The sequence below is a fragment of the Aulonocara sp. 'chitande type north' Nkhata Bay genome, linkage group LG19, assembly GCF_057382095.1.
Source record: "Aulonocara sp. 'chitande type north' Nkhata Bay isolate Kocher_YH1m ecotype deep benthic linkage group LG19, A_spYH_male_GT1.1, whole genome shotgun sequence".
In the NCBI taxonomy this organism is placed as follows: Eukaryota; Metazoa; Chordata; class Actinopteri; order Cichliformes; family Cichlidae; genus Aulonocara; species Aulonocara sp. 'chitande type north' Nkhata Bay.
Window position 1 is genome coordinate 7,460,506 of NC_141362.1, and position 13,976 is coordinate 7,474,481.

A 13,976-nucleotide genomic window follows, 5' to 3' on the forward strand; every position below is an offset into this window, starting at 1 on the left:
ATAACTTCACTTTATTTCTATAAAGTCTTCAAATATGGGACACAAACCAGCATGCACTCTCTCAACAGCATGTGTGACTGTGTTTACTGCTGGTTTCTTAACAGAAGTGTTTTATTTAACATCAATCTCAATAACATGTTTGCTAAATAATCTTAAAAGTTGGACAAAAATAATAATAGTGTTTCTTTTTTTTCAGCCAAAAATATTACAGAGCTTTTTATACAGTTACAAGTATTTGACCCCCTGCTGAATTTATAAGTTTGCTCACTTCCAAACAAATGAACAGTTTCTAGCTTTGATTGTAGTTTTATGTTAATGGACACAGAATATCAACCAAAAAATAAATTAAAAAATACAAAGCACACATTACATAAAAGTTACAAAGTGATTTGCGTGACTTTGAGTGAAATACGTGAATACCAGGAAGAATTCTGACACCACCATGTGACGACTACCATCTATCAATTAATGCAACGAGCAACGAGCTGAGATCAGGAGTACCTGATCTCAGCTCGTTGCATGTATAAAGCACACTTGTCCAAAGAAACAGTTTATCCATCCCAGTTCCATCCCAAAAGGACGTCAGGGACAAGATCGTCGGCCTGCACGATGCCTGAACGGCATGGAAATGGAAGAAATATAAAAATGACCATCAGCCCCCCTCGCTCTGGAGCTCCATGCATGATCTTGATGTGAGGATGATCATGAGAAAGGTGGTGGATCAGCACAGAACTACACGGTTGGAGCTTGTTAATGACCTGAAGGCAGTTGGGACCACAGTCACTAAGAACACCACTGGTAACACACACTGCTAAGTGTACAGGATGGCTGCACCGCATAGATTGGCCAAGGCGCGGGGCCACGTACCATAAAGTCTTGAACGAGAGCCACCTTCCCTCAGCCAGAACACTGAAGATGGGTCATGGACGGGTCTTCCAGCATGACGATGACCCAAAATATAATGCAAAGGCAAAAAAGAAGTGGCTAAAGAAGCACATTAAGGTTATGGAGTGGCCTAGCATGTCTCCAGACTCGGTACTATACAGTGGGGCAAAAAAGTATTTAGTCAGCCACCGATTGTGCAAGTTCCCCCACCTAAAATGATGACAGAGGTCAGTAATTTGCACCAGAGGTACACTTCAACTGTGAGAGACAGAATGTGAAAAAAAAAATCCATGAATCCACATGGTAGGATTTGTAAAGAATTTATTCGTAAATTAGGGTGGAAAATAAGTATTTGGTCACCTCAAACAAGGAAAATCTCTGGCTCTCACAGACCTGTAACGTCTTCTGTAAGAAGCTTTTCTGTCCCCCACTCGTTACCTGTATGAATGGCACCTGTTTGAACTCATCATCTGTATAAAAGACACCTGTCCACAGCCTCAAACAGTCAGACTCCAAACTCCGCCATGGCCAAGACCAAAGAGCTTTCGAAGGACACCAGGAAAAGTATTGTAGACCTGCACCAGACTGGGAAGAGTGAATCTACAATAGGCAAGCAGCTTGGTGTGAAAAAATCAACTGTGGGAGCAATCATCAGAAAATGGAAGACATACAAGACCACTGATAATCTCCCTCGATCTCGGGCTCCACGCAAGATCTCATCCCGTGGGGTCAAAATGATCATGAGAACGGTGAGCAAAGATCCCAGAACCACACGGGGGGACCTGGTGAATGACCTGCAGAGAGCTGGGACCAAAGTAACAAAGGTCACCATCAGTAACACACTACAACGGCAGGGAATCAAATCCCGCAGTGCCAGACGTGTTCCGCTGCTGAAGCCAGTGCATGTCCAGGCCCGTCTGAAGTTTGCCAGAGAGCACATGGATGATACAGCAGAGGATTGGGAGAATGTCATGTGGTCAGATGAAACCAAAGTAGAACTTTTTGGTATAAACTCAACTCGTCGTGTTTGGAGGAAGAAGAATACTGAGTTGCATCCCAAGAACACCATACCTACTGTGAAGCATGGGGGTGGAAACATCATGCTATGGGGCTGTTTTTCTGCCAAGGGGACAGGACGACTGATCCGTGTTAAGGACAGAATGAATGGGGCCATGTATCGTGAGATTTTGAGCCAAAACCTCCTTCCATCAGTGAGAACTTTGAAGATGAAACGAGGCTGGGTCTTCCAACATGACAATGATCCAAAACACACCGCCCGGGCAACAAAGGAGTGGCTCCGTAAGAAGCATTTGAAAGTCCTGGAGTGGCCTAGCCAGTCTCCAGACCTCAACCCCATAGAAAATCTGTGGCGGGAGTTGAAAGTCCGTGTTGCTCGGCGACAGCCCCAAAACATCACTGCTCTCGAGAAGATCTGCATGGAGGAATGGGCCAAAATACCAGCTACTGTGTGTGCAAACCTGGTAAAGACCTATAGTAAACGTTGGACCTCTGTTATTGCCAACAAAGGTTATGTTACAAAGTATTGAGTTGTATTTTTGTTATTGACCAAATACTTATTTTCCACCCTGATTTACGAATAAATTCTTTACAAATCCTACCATGTGGATTCATGGATTTTTTTTTCCACATTCTGTCTCTCACAGTTGAAGTGTACCTCTGGTGCAAATTACTGACCTCTGTCATCATTTTAGGTGGGGGAACTTGCACAATCGGTGGCTGACTAAATACTTTTTTGCCCCACTGTAGATAATCTGTGGAGGGAGCTGAAACTTTGATGTGGCTAGCAGCAGCCAAGAAGCTTAAAGGACAGAGTTTCAGTAAAGAGGAGACAACCAAAATCTCTCCTGAGATGTTTGCAAACCTGGTGATCAACAACAAGAAAGCTCCTACCGCTGTGCTTGCAAACAAGGGTTTCTCCAACAAGTACCAAGTCAGTTCATATGAGCTCATTAACTCACTACTTAAATTCTGATGTGGGTCAGTCTTTGGTGTTAAATCCCAACAACACTGTGGATCTTCTAACCCGGGATATTCCTCGGCAATTACCAATCATCAACAGTTCTGCTACTCACAGGCCACAGCAAGGAGTGAGGAGATGGAACTGCCAGGAGCCGAGACGCGCTGCTCTAAAACCAGGTATTTTCTAATGGAGGAGCTCACATTTTATACTTATGATTCCACTGACAGAATTTCTCATCCACATAATCCTGTAAATGGTCCGACTGTCAGTCAGCTGATCTCAACTATAAAAAAAAAAAAAAAACTGACATTTTTACTTCCCAAACCCTGCACGTCAAGTCAAACTCCTGCTGCTTCTCTACAGAGTGGTTAAAAAAGAGAAACACGGAAAAAGCTGTGAAAAGAGAGAAATAAATTATATAAGAAATGAGAATGACAAGGGATTAAAAGACTGTTAGGGAAGTGTAAAATGAGATATGGAAAAAAGTAAGGAAGAAGAAGTCAAGAAAGCTACATTTAAGACTTTGAAACTAGTAACACTACCCTCGACTGAAATGAAGTCCAATTTAAATCAAATTAAAAATCAAAGCAGAAGAGACTGCCCCATTTCTGAATGGAAAGCTATGAAGCTATAAATGGTCAGAACGAGGACATTTGGAAACTAACTGTTCAAAGCCAAGAAGTCTAACTAGGTTTAGTAAAGGAGATAAGACACATTAGCGAAAGTAAACTCCTTCTGTGTGGACTGATTGGAAACTGGCCAACAAAAGCCTACTGTATCACTGCAGTGTGATAAAAAAAACCAAAAAAAAAAACCCTGAAGCTGCTGTTTAAGACATTTTTATGTTCAAGTTTAAGGCTATATTTATTTTAAGAGTCTGTCAAAAAAATTTTTTAGAAGCAGTCAATGCCCGGGAGAAAGAAAGAGTGAAGGAGGAGTAATATAGCAAGGCCAAACAAAGACACAGAGCGGTTCACCTCTCACACGGCCCGAGAGGAGATTTATTTATTGCTGCCTGCTCTGCAGAAATCAGCAATCAGCTTTTATTGGCTGAGCAGGAGAGCTTGACACAGACTTACAATAAGTCTGCTACAGTCAAAGGTTCATGGTAGTTTGGTTATTGTCAAACAAACATAAAAAGACCAAAATCAACAATAAATGTATCCAACCAACAACAACTGCGTGGCTATGTGAAGCCTAATTTATATCACTCCTCTGATTAATTCAGGCTCTCTGCAGATTTACATCGTATTCTGTGTCACAGTGCATCTGCATCTTAATATGCACTGCTCAAACAAAAGCCAAAAAGAACAAGAACCAGATATCTATACTGATATGAACCGGGTAATGTGTTAGGAACACAAGGACGCCATGTCGTTTGATGGAAATGAAAACGATAAACCCACAGAGGACTGATTTCAAAATAAACTAGTCAAGCTAGTCCATTTTGACGATATAGTACTCGATATTCTGCTTGGCTCCCACATGCTTGTATGCATGGCTGACAACATCGGGGCATCCTCCTAATGACATGATGAGTCCAGAGCATCACTGAGCTCCTGGACACTCTGAGGGGTAACCTGGCAGCATCGGATGGAGCAAAACATAATGTCTATTGGGTTGAGTTGCGTTTCTATTGGTCAGGTGACTACCTAATGGCAGTCAGGGTTCTGTTGCCTAGTTTATAGAGGTTATGTGCCCCCTTAGCTATGGCTTCTTCAGACCCCTTCACATGTCTGTCACATGTTTAGGGTGAACTTGCTGTCACCTGTTAAAGAACAGATGGTAGACCTGCCAGTTCTGGTATTCTATGGCAAATGCAAATCAGGCACCGCGGTGCTGAGCAGTGAGCACAGGGCCAACTAGAGCAGGGGTCTCCAACTCAGTCCTTGAGCGCTACGGTCCTACAGCTTTTAGATGCACCCCCACTCCAACACAGCTGAATCAAATGAAAAGCATCTCTCGAGGACTGGAGTTGGAGACCCCTGCACTAGAGGTTGTACCGCTGGGCCCTCAGGCCACCTTCATGAAGTCTGTTCCCGATTGTTTGGTCAGAGACACTCACACCAGTGACCTGCTAGAGGTACTTTTGTAGCTCCCAGTGCTGATGCAAGCTGCTGATGGGTTAAAGGCCTTCTATGGCCCTGTCCAGCTGTCCTAGAGTAACTGCCTGTCTCCTGGCATCTAAGCCATGCTCTTCAGACTGTTCTGGGAGACAGAGTAAAACTTCTGAAAATGTCACTTATTAATGTGCCGTCATGGAGAAGTTGGACTACCTGTGGAACCTCTGTAAGGTCCAGGTATTGTCTAATGTTACCAGCAGTGACACTGACTCGAGCCAAATGCAAAACAAGTGAAAACAGTCAGAAAAGATCAGGAAGGGAAAATGTCAGTGGCCTCCACCCTTAAAACCATTCCTGTTTCGGGTTTGTCTCTTCGTTGCTCCTCTAGTGCACCTGCTGTTAATGTCATTAAAACTAAAGCAGTTAAAACCAATCAACAACCCCCTCTGCTACTTAAATGACCAGATTTTTTCACCCTCACAAGCTATGGTGATCACCTTGAATACACAAATAAGGACCAGACCTTCTGCTTCACTGAGGTTAGTGACACATTTATAAATAATCACTTATCATTATATGTAATAGGAAATTCAATTGAGAAACCAATTATGACAAACCATGTGAAAGAAGCAGGATAAATCCAGGTACTTTCTCATTCTACATCACAAATTCAATTTGTTGTCCCCCATAAACCCCCCACCAGAGCGGCCAAAGGTTCGCCATCGAGCCCCACCCTCAACAGAGCAATCGAAGTCACATTGCCCAGCCTCGCCCCCCTTAGTTCCTCTTCATGCCCTGTCTCCGCAGTCTGATGCGTGATGTGTGAAGGGTCCGGGCTGTGAGGATTATGGCAGTGATGACTTTTCCCAGGAGAAGCTGGGACCCTGTTTACTAGAAGGCTTTAAAATTTCTGTACTTTTAGGTGACAGGAGACATGTGGCCTGGTCAAAACACAGAGAGCTGCACTCTAAAAGATCTTTAAACATAGTAAACATACCTTGTGTGCCACAGACTGCTCCCAAACACGAGGGGACAAGTAATACCTCTAAAACACTTAAGTTGGCTTTATTAAACATTAGATCTCTAGCTGGGAAAACATTTTTAATTAATGATTTAATCACTGAGCACAGCCTTGATTTTATGTTTTTAACTGAAACTTGGTTGGACCAAAGTAACAGTGGAGCTGTTCTCATCGAGACGACCCCTCCTAACTACAGTTTTATCAGTGAGGTCAGGGCGAGCAGGAGAGGAGGGGGGGGTCGCTGTCTTATTTAATGAATCATTTCAATGTAAGCAGCTATCTCCTGGAAGTTTTCAGTCTTTTGAATATGTGGCTTTACAGCTGAAGGCCCCATCCAAAGTTGTGTTTCTTAATGTTTACAGGCCTCCCAAATACTGCACAGACTTTTTTAATGACCTCAGTGAACTGTTGTCTGTGATCTGTGTTGATTTTGACTGTGTAATTATTGCTGGGGATTTTAACATTCATGTGGACAACCCTCAGGACAAAGGGACTAAAGACCTGAGTAACACTCTGGGCAACTTTGGGCTGACTCAGCATGTAACAGAGGCCACACATAATAGAGGACACACTCTTGACCTACTGATCTCCAAAGGCCTGAGCATTTCAAAGGTTACTGTGTCTGATGTGGGCCTGTCTGATCATTACTGTGTTTTCTTTGAAAGTAAAATCTCAGCCCACACAAATATATCAACAACAGTGATCACAAAACGGTGTATAACTGAACACAGTAGTGCAATTTTTAACCAGGTCTTCCCATTAACACCTGACCTGACCTGCCCAGAGGGTCAGTCAATGAGCTCGTCAATAGCTTCAATGCTAACATGTTAAATGTAATGGACACTATTGCTCCCATTAAGGTGAAGGTTATCTCTGGAAGGAAAAAGTCTCCATGGAGAAACTCCACACTGGTGAAAAATGAAAAAAGAGAGTGTAGGAAAGCTGAGCGCAGATGGAGAAAAACAAACCTCCAGGTTCATTATGACATTTATAAAGAGAAACTTCACAATTATAATTTACAACTGAGGAATGCAAGAAGGTCCTACTTCTCTGACATCATCACTAAAAACAGCCATAATGCTCGGGTCTTATTTTCTACAGTTGACAGGCTAACAAACCCTCCTATGCCAGTGGCAGCTGAACTTCATTCGACCATGGCCTGCAATGACTTTGCCAAATTCTTCACTGAAAAAATCCAAAAAATTAGACAAGCAATTGGTACATCAACAGCAGATCCAGGATATGTACTGTGTCCACCAAAAAACTGTTTAAACACCATGAAACAGTTTCAACCTATTAACAGCAAAGACCTGGAGGACATCTTAGGTCAACTGAACTCCTCCTCCTGCTGTTTAGATGTCCTGCCAACACGTTTTTTCAAAAAGGTCTCAAAGAGTTTAGAGTCAGACCTGTTACAGATCGTCAACTTTTCTTTATTATCAGGTGTGTTTCCAGAATCACTAAAAACTGCTGTAATCAAACCTATACTGAAAAAGGACAATCTTGACAAGACACAAATGAACAACTACAGGCCGATCTCAAATCTCCCATTTTTAAGTAAGATCATTGAAAAAGCAGTTTCTCAACAGCTCAGTTACTTCTTAAAACAGAATAATTGCTACGATGCCTTCCAGTCAGGTTTTAGACAGAACCACAGCACTGAAACCGCTCTGACCAAAGTGTTTAATGACATATGTCTGAATACAGACAGTGGAAAAATGTCAGTCCTAGTTTTACTGGATCTCAGTGCAGCATTTGATACAGTTGACCACAACATATTACTCAAACGACTGGAGAACTGGACAGGTCTTTCAGGAACTGTACTAAACTGGTTCAAAACATACGTAGAAAACAGGAAATACTTTGTATCAATAGGTAACTTCACATCTGAGCAGACAAGTATCACATGTGGAGTTCCCCAAGGTTCCATCTTGGGACCCCTTCTGTTTAACATCTACATGCTCCCACTGGCACAGATTATAAACAACAACAAAATAAACTATCACAGCTATGCAGATGACACACAAATATATATCACAATGTCACCAGGAGACCGAGGCCCTGTACAGGCTCTTGGTAAATGCATCGAGGAAATTAATGACTGGTTGTGCCACAATTTTCTCCAGCTAAACAAAAACAAAACTGAGGTAATAGTCTTTGGCGCCAAAGAAAAACGATTACAGGTCACCAGAGAACTTCAATCTATACATCTAAAAATCACAAACCAGGCGAGAAATTTGGGTGTAGTGATGGATGCAGACCTAAACTTAGAAAAACACATTAAGACAATAACAAAGTCAGCTTACTATCACCTCAAGAATATATCAAGGATAAAAGATCTGATGTCTCAACAGGACCTGGAAAAACTAGTCCATGCATTCATTTTTAGTAGGCTTGATTACTGTAACAGCATCTTTACAGGTCTACCTAAAAAATCAGTCAGACAACTACAGCTCATTCAGAACTCTGCTGCTCGAGTCCTCACTAAGACCAAAAAAGTGGACCACATCAGTCCAGCTCTGAGGTCCTTACACTGGCTGCCTGTCCGTCAGAGGATAGACTTTAAAGTTCTGATGCTGGTCTATAAAGCTCTGAATGGTTTAGGACCAAAATACATCAGTGACCTCCTGACCCAGTATGAACCTTCCAGATCCCTCAGGTCATCTGGATCCGGTCTTTTATCAGTTCCCAGAGTCAGAACCAGACACGGAGAAGCTGCATTCAGCTTTTATGCTCCTTATATCTGGAACAAACTCCCAGAAAGCCTCAGATCAGCTGAAACACTCAGTTTATTTAAATCCAGGTTGAAGACTCACCTGTTCTCAGCTGCATTTGAATAAAGCACCAAATCCACACTTTAAGCTTAAATTTCAAAACTTACACTAACTACTGATCTTATCTATTTCTGATTTTATCTGTTTTGATTTTATATACTGTTGTTTTTGTTTGTTTGTTTGTTAATTAGTTAGTTAGTTTATTTGCTTGTTTTATTCAATTTTAAATCATGCTTTTTATTTGTTCTTGTTTCTAATGTCTCTGTAAAGCACTTTGAATCACCTTGTTGTTGAATTGTGCTATACAAATAAACTTGCCTTGCCTTGCCTTATAAAGCTTTCCTGCTCACTGATTTGCAGCATCACCCACAGTGCAGTACAACTCAGAGGTATTCATTTGGCAGCAGTGGTTGTCGTCCCCCCCACCCTGTGAAAAAATGTTAAAAATTGCTCAATGTTAAGTTGCAAGCCTTATTATTGCCTAACCCGCTTCCCTGTTGGTTCACATAGACTTCACAGGAAAAGCCTTTTTTTATGAAGTAAAGCAGTGATGACAAGACTGGACCATCAATCTGGTTACTTTATCACTTTCACTGTAAGGAATATCAAGGCTGCTCTTCCCCTTGAAAATACTCTTATTCACACAGCACAGTCAAAATACAGTGAAGCAAAGGAAGACTGAACCTGAGTGAGTGTGTTAAAGTAAACGTGAGAAGTTAACCGACTGATCGACATGGTGACTGAGGTGTCGTGCATTTTAGGAGCAGCGGGGCAGCGAGTGTTGTAGTGCACAAGAGTGTCGGAGAGGAAGAGCAGATGCAGTGAAGATGAATGGAAGCTTACCTGCTCCGTGGCCAGCTTTTTGTTGGGCTGTCCGCTGATGAATGGCTGTAGCCTGCAACACAGACAGCAACATCATCACACTTAGCCTTCTTTATTTTCTTTAGCTCATTTGTTTTATTACTGTTTAACATAAGTCCTACTAATCATAGTGAGGCAGAGGAGCTAGCTTGTATTTGACACATTGCTAACATCAAACTCAAACATGAAACATTTTCTATGTATTCTAGGTTCTTTTGTGAATAAAATCGGGTTAATGATATTTGCGGTTTCACAGCATCCCAGCTTCTTTTGGAACTGGGTTGTAAACGTGCTTCTTAAGTGGAATCATTGACTCTATCTCCTTGGTGTTGTAACTAGATTATTTGATGTTATATGGCACCCCATAAACAGCAGCTTCCACAACAACCAAACCAACCAACACATCTGGACTTCGTTCACACAGTCTGTGTGTGCAACCAGCAATATTCATCAGTACTGGACAAACACTGTCCCTGTAGGTCTTTACCTTACAATATAAAGTGCCTTAAGGTGACTGTTGTTGCGATTTAGTGCTTTATAAATAAAACTGAAATGAACTGAACAGCACAGCAGTCCTACAGTGAAGCAAACACATTGCCTACAAAGGTTACAGACTAATGGGCTCCCCTTTGTTTTAACAGTGCTGAACAGCAAACACTGAAATGACATAAAATACTTAAAATTAACCTTGATTTTTAACAGCGGCTGGGCTTTATGACCTTGAAGTTGCACGACTGTAGAAAATGAGTTCCATTACTCAAACTGAAGCACAATCTGAAATGCCAGTGAGTCTACAAGAGGATTAAATGTGCGGATTTTATGAACCCCTAAAAGCCTGAAAGTAAGATATTCATTATTTTTCCAGACATTAGAAGATAATAAAATCTTCTATTCTGAGGCCAGTTCAGATTACATTTCACTGTTAACCTCAGCAGCGAGGACACCGCCTGCCTGCTTCTGCTCAGCTTCGTTTCTTTCTTCCACCGCATTCGTGTCCTCTCTCTTTGTCCCTGATTGGCTAACAGATTCACATACCCGTTTATCTTCAGTAAGCTCATGTTAGCAAGGTGTTACCTAAACATACCCAGTATAGTAAAATTTTCCCACAAGTACAAGCTACTGGTGAAGGGATTCGGTGTTGTTGTTGTTGTTGACATTTTACAGTTTAAGCCAATGTGCTGGAGAGCATGTAAAAGCACACTGCTAGCATGACTAATAATAAAGGACCTCCTTTGTGCTCCACTAAATAATCAGGACTTTTACAGTCAATTTAAGCAGAACAGGAACAAGGGAAATCGAGCTATCACAGCAGCCTTCTGGGGATGAAATAATGGCTGATATAATCATTAATAAAAATTGTAATGACAATAGCTCCTGCTGATACCAGTTCCTGCTCATTGTTGCCATTTGGACAGATGGGACAGCAGAACATTGCTGTATGTCGGATGGCTCTTTGCAACCACTCTTACAGAAAAAAAAAAGCACATTTTATTTGTACTTGACGCTGATGCAGCATTTAACTCTTGACACAACACAGGTAGAGCATTGTATTATCTTAGTGCAGCTGGTCTCTGTTGGCTTCAGGGCGACTAGCTCACATTTCTAGGCAACTGCGATAAAAAAAAAGGAAAAGAAAAAAAAATGGTGTGAATGAGAAATGAGCCCAAACTGTGAGTGACAGGCAGAGCGACTGTCTGTCTCTGTGAGTGCAATCTCTTCCTAGACAGTCGCGGAGATAATCAGCAATGAACGCACCACTGGCAGTAATTCCTAAGCAGCCGTCCCACCACCCCACTGGCTGGAATTAGCATTGTTCCCGAGGCTCCCCACCCCCATTTTCTGCCCACCCGGCCCGGCGCTGAGCTCTCCCTAGAGGCTTACAGTAAAGTGCTCAAATCTCACTGATAAGACGCAGAGCGCGAGTGAGCTTTTAATTAATCTGCTTTAACCGGGGGGAAAGGGGAGGAGGGGTAAAAGTGAATGTGGCATCTTCACCCCCCAACATCATCATTCCCCCCACCTCCTCCTTTCTCAAAGCTCATTATAAAATCCCAGCCAGGCCGGCGAAATGCTCCCCGCTGAGAGAACTATTTAGGGCCCCGTATATGTGCTAGACAAGACTGGCTCCCATGAGCCCTGACCTGGACACTGTGGAAAGAGGGAGGGACGGTGGAACCATGAGAGGAAGTGATGTCGTTAGGCAACAGGCAGTGGAAGGGGGCAAAAGGGTGAGAAGAAGAAGAAGGGATAGAGGGCAAAACAGCACGGGAGCGAATGAGGAAAAAGATTGGGTGAGGGCATGGGGAGGCATGGAGGGGGAACGCGGGGGAAGCCTGAAGAGAAGGAAGGTGCTTGGATTAAGAGAACAAAGGAAAACAATATTAAAGAATAAGATCAGCTAATAGCAGAAAGAGAAAAGCAGAAAGGAAGAAAAGAGCGCACAGAAATATCAGAATGGGAAGAAGAAGAAAAACTGAGACTCAGGAGTGTTGACTGATTATTCCAAGGTTGTTCCTCACAGAACTAAGGCAGTAGTTCCTCCAGATAAACAGTCTTAATTAGCTAACCTTTGTTGTGTTGTGCTGCTAAGTGAAACCAAACACAAATTAGCTGAATCAGCTGCAACAGTTCTACATAATGGAGTTTAATTCTACGTAGCAGCCAGTCGTGGTGCATTCGTAGCTAGTGTGCCAGCTGTTTGAAGACGAGTGTGTCGTTCTTTTCAGCAGGTTTCTCAGTCGCTCATAATCACATTTGGAAGATATGCCGTGCATACTGATAGGAAAAAGAAAAAGGAGTGAAAGGTGTGAACATTTTACCTTTGGTAATAAATTTGTAAACTAAGACAATGACAAATGTTTCCCTGATTTAAAGCCATTGTGAGTGAGTGAATGAATAAGCCAGGGTGTTAACGGGGTAACACCCTGGGGATGTTTGTCAGTGTTTTGACACTTTACATAACACATGGAATACCTTTTCATGAGCTTGACATTTTTGTAAATAGGAAAAAAAATCTAATTTTAAATCGGTGCTCTGGCTGACATCAAACCACTTCCTGTAATTGCAACAGTTAGAGCGACTGATAGCGAGTGGGGTCAAAGGTTAGAGTCACAGGGCTATGAGAACACCAATGCTCCTCGAATGAACAGATAAAGACAATTTAACTGAGGTCAATGAAGGTTAAAAGAGTCGAGTAAGTGCTGTGGAAACAGCAGTTTTAACCTCTCCAGTGCTGATACCGCTCTCAGCTCTTCCACCACTTTGACTGAGACTAAAATATCTTGTCAGTGGTTGATAGACCACCATGAAATTTATAAAGAAAACCATGTTACCCCAAGAGGCTGTCAACTTGAAACATCTCCACAGCGTTAAGACTGATTGTCACAACATGTGCTGTCAAAAAACCCCAAAGACAACACAAAGACCAAAAGCAAGATTCCCCATCAGCTGTACTTAGACTTAGTGTTTGATAATCGCCAAATGATAGAACATCCAAATATTAAACTATGATCCCAGGAAAAAAAACAGATGTGACACTGCATCTCTGATGTAGTTTTGCATACAACTCATTTAAAATTAACACTCCAAAAACCAGAGGCTTTGATTTTGGAGCTGTAAAAATAAGTCAGTATGATAATAACTTGTGTGTTATGTAGAGTAAATATTATGTTATCAGAAATAAAAGTATGTATATTGTTCTTAATGTTTATATCAATGAAGAATCTGGATAAATATTAACTGATACGTTATGGAGAAGGAGTGGACTAAAAGTAAGTGGGCAGTTCTTTCCACTCATTTTAGACACGTAGGCTGTCTCAGGACAGGGTTAGTGAAATTGGAGTGTAGTTTTCTTTATTTTTTATAGCAGTTTTATCATTTTTCCCTAAATGACTTTGCATGCTACCTGCATAAGCAAAATAAATTTGTCCAGGTCACTTTTTTGAGTTATGACATTATTTATTTCAGCATTATGGCCTCACTTATTTCTTAAAATAGCTTATTTTAATGATCATGTATTTGTCTTTTTTAGGATATAATAAAACACATTTTGGAAATGATACCTCTGCCTGTATGTCTTTGGGTACATTTAAAAAGTAGTACTGTGCAATACTACAAGTTCTACTATTGATTTGTGCGACTGATAACAATACTTGCTAATGTAGGGGAGAGCAGTGTGTCATGACTTTGCAAATTCTGAACACATTTTAATAAAATACATTTATAATATAGTTTATAATCAGTGTTGGGCAAGTTACTTTGAAAAAGTAATTAGTTATAGTTACTAGTTACTTCTTCAAAAAAGTAACTGAGTTAATATTCTAAAAGTAATTAATTACTCAAAAAGTAACCATTGTGTTACTTTAAAAAAAGTTTAACCCTCTGGGGTCCAG

The 13,976-nt window shown here is 41.5% G+C and overlaps 1 protein-coding gene across 2 annotated transcripts in view; it reads right to left on the reverse strand.

Annotated features, from left to right (window-relative positions):
- The window catches only part of brf1a (BRF1 general transcription factor IIIB subunit a), a 130,958-nt gene that overhangs the window by 11,186 nt on the left and 105,796 nt on the right, over positions 1–13,976 (reverse strand). For both annotated transcript variants that reach the window (XM_086275933.1, XM_086275931.1), the window contains one exon: positions 9,568–9,619. In XM_086275933.1, coding sequence (XP_086132059.1) covers positions 9,568–9,619 — 52 coding nt within the window. The remainder of the gene's footprint in view (positions 1–9,567; positions 9,620–13,976) is intronic.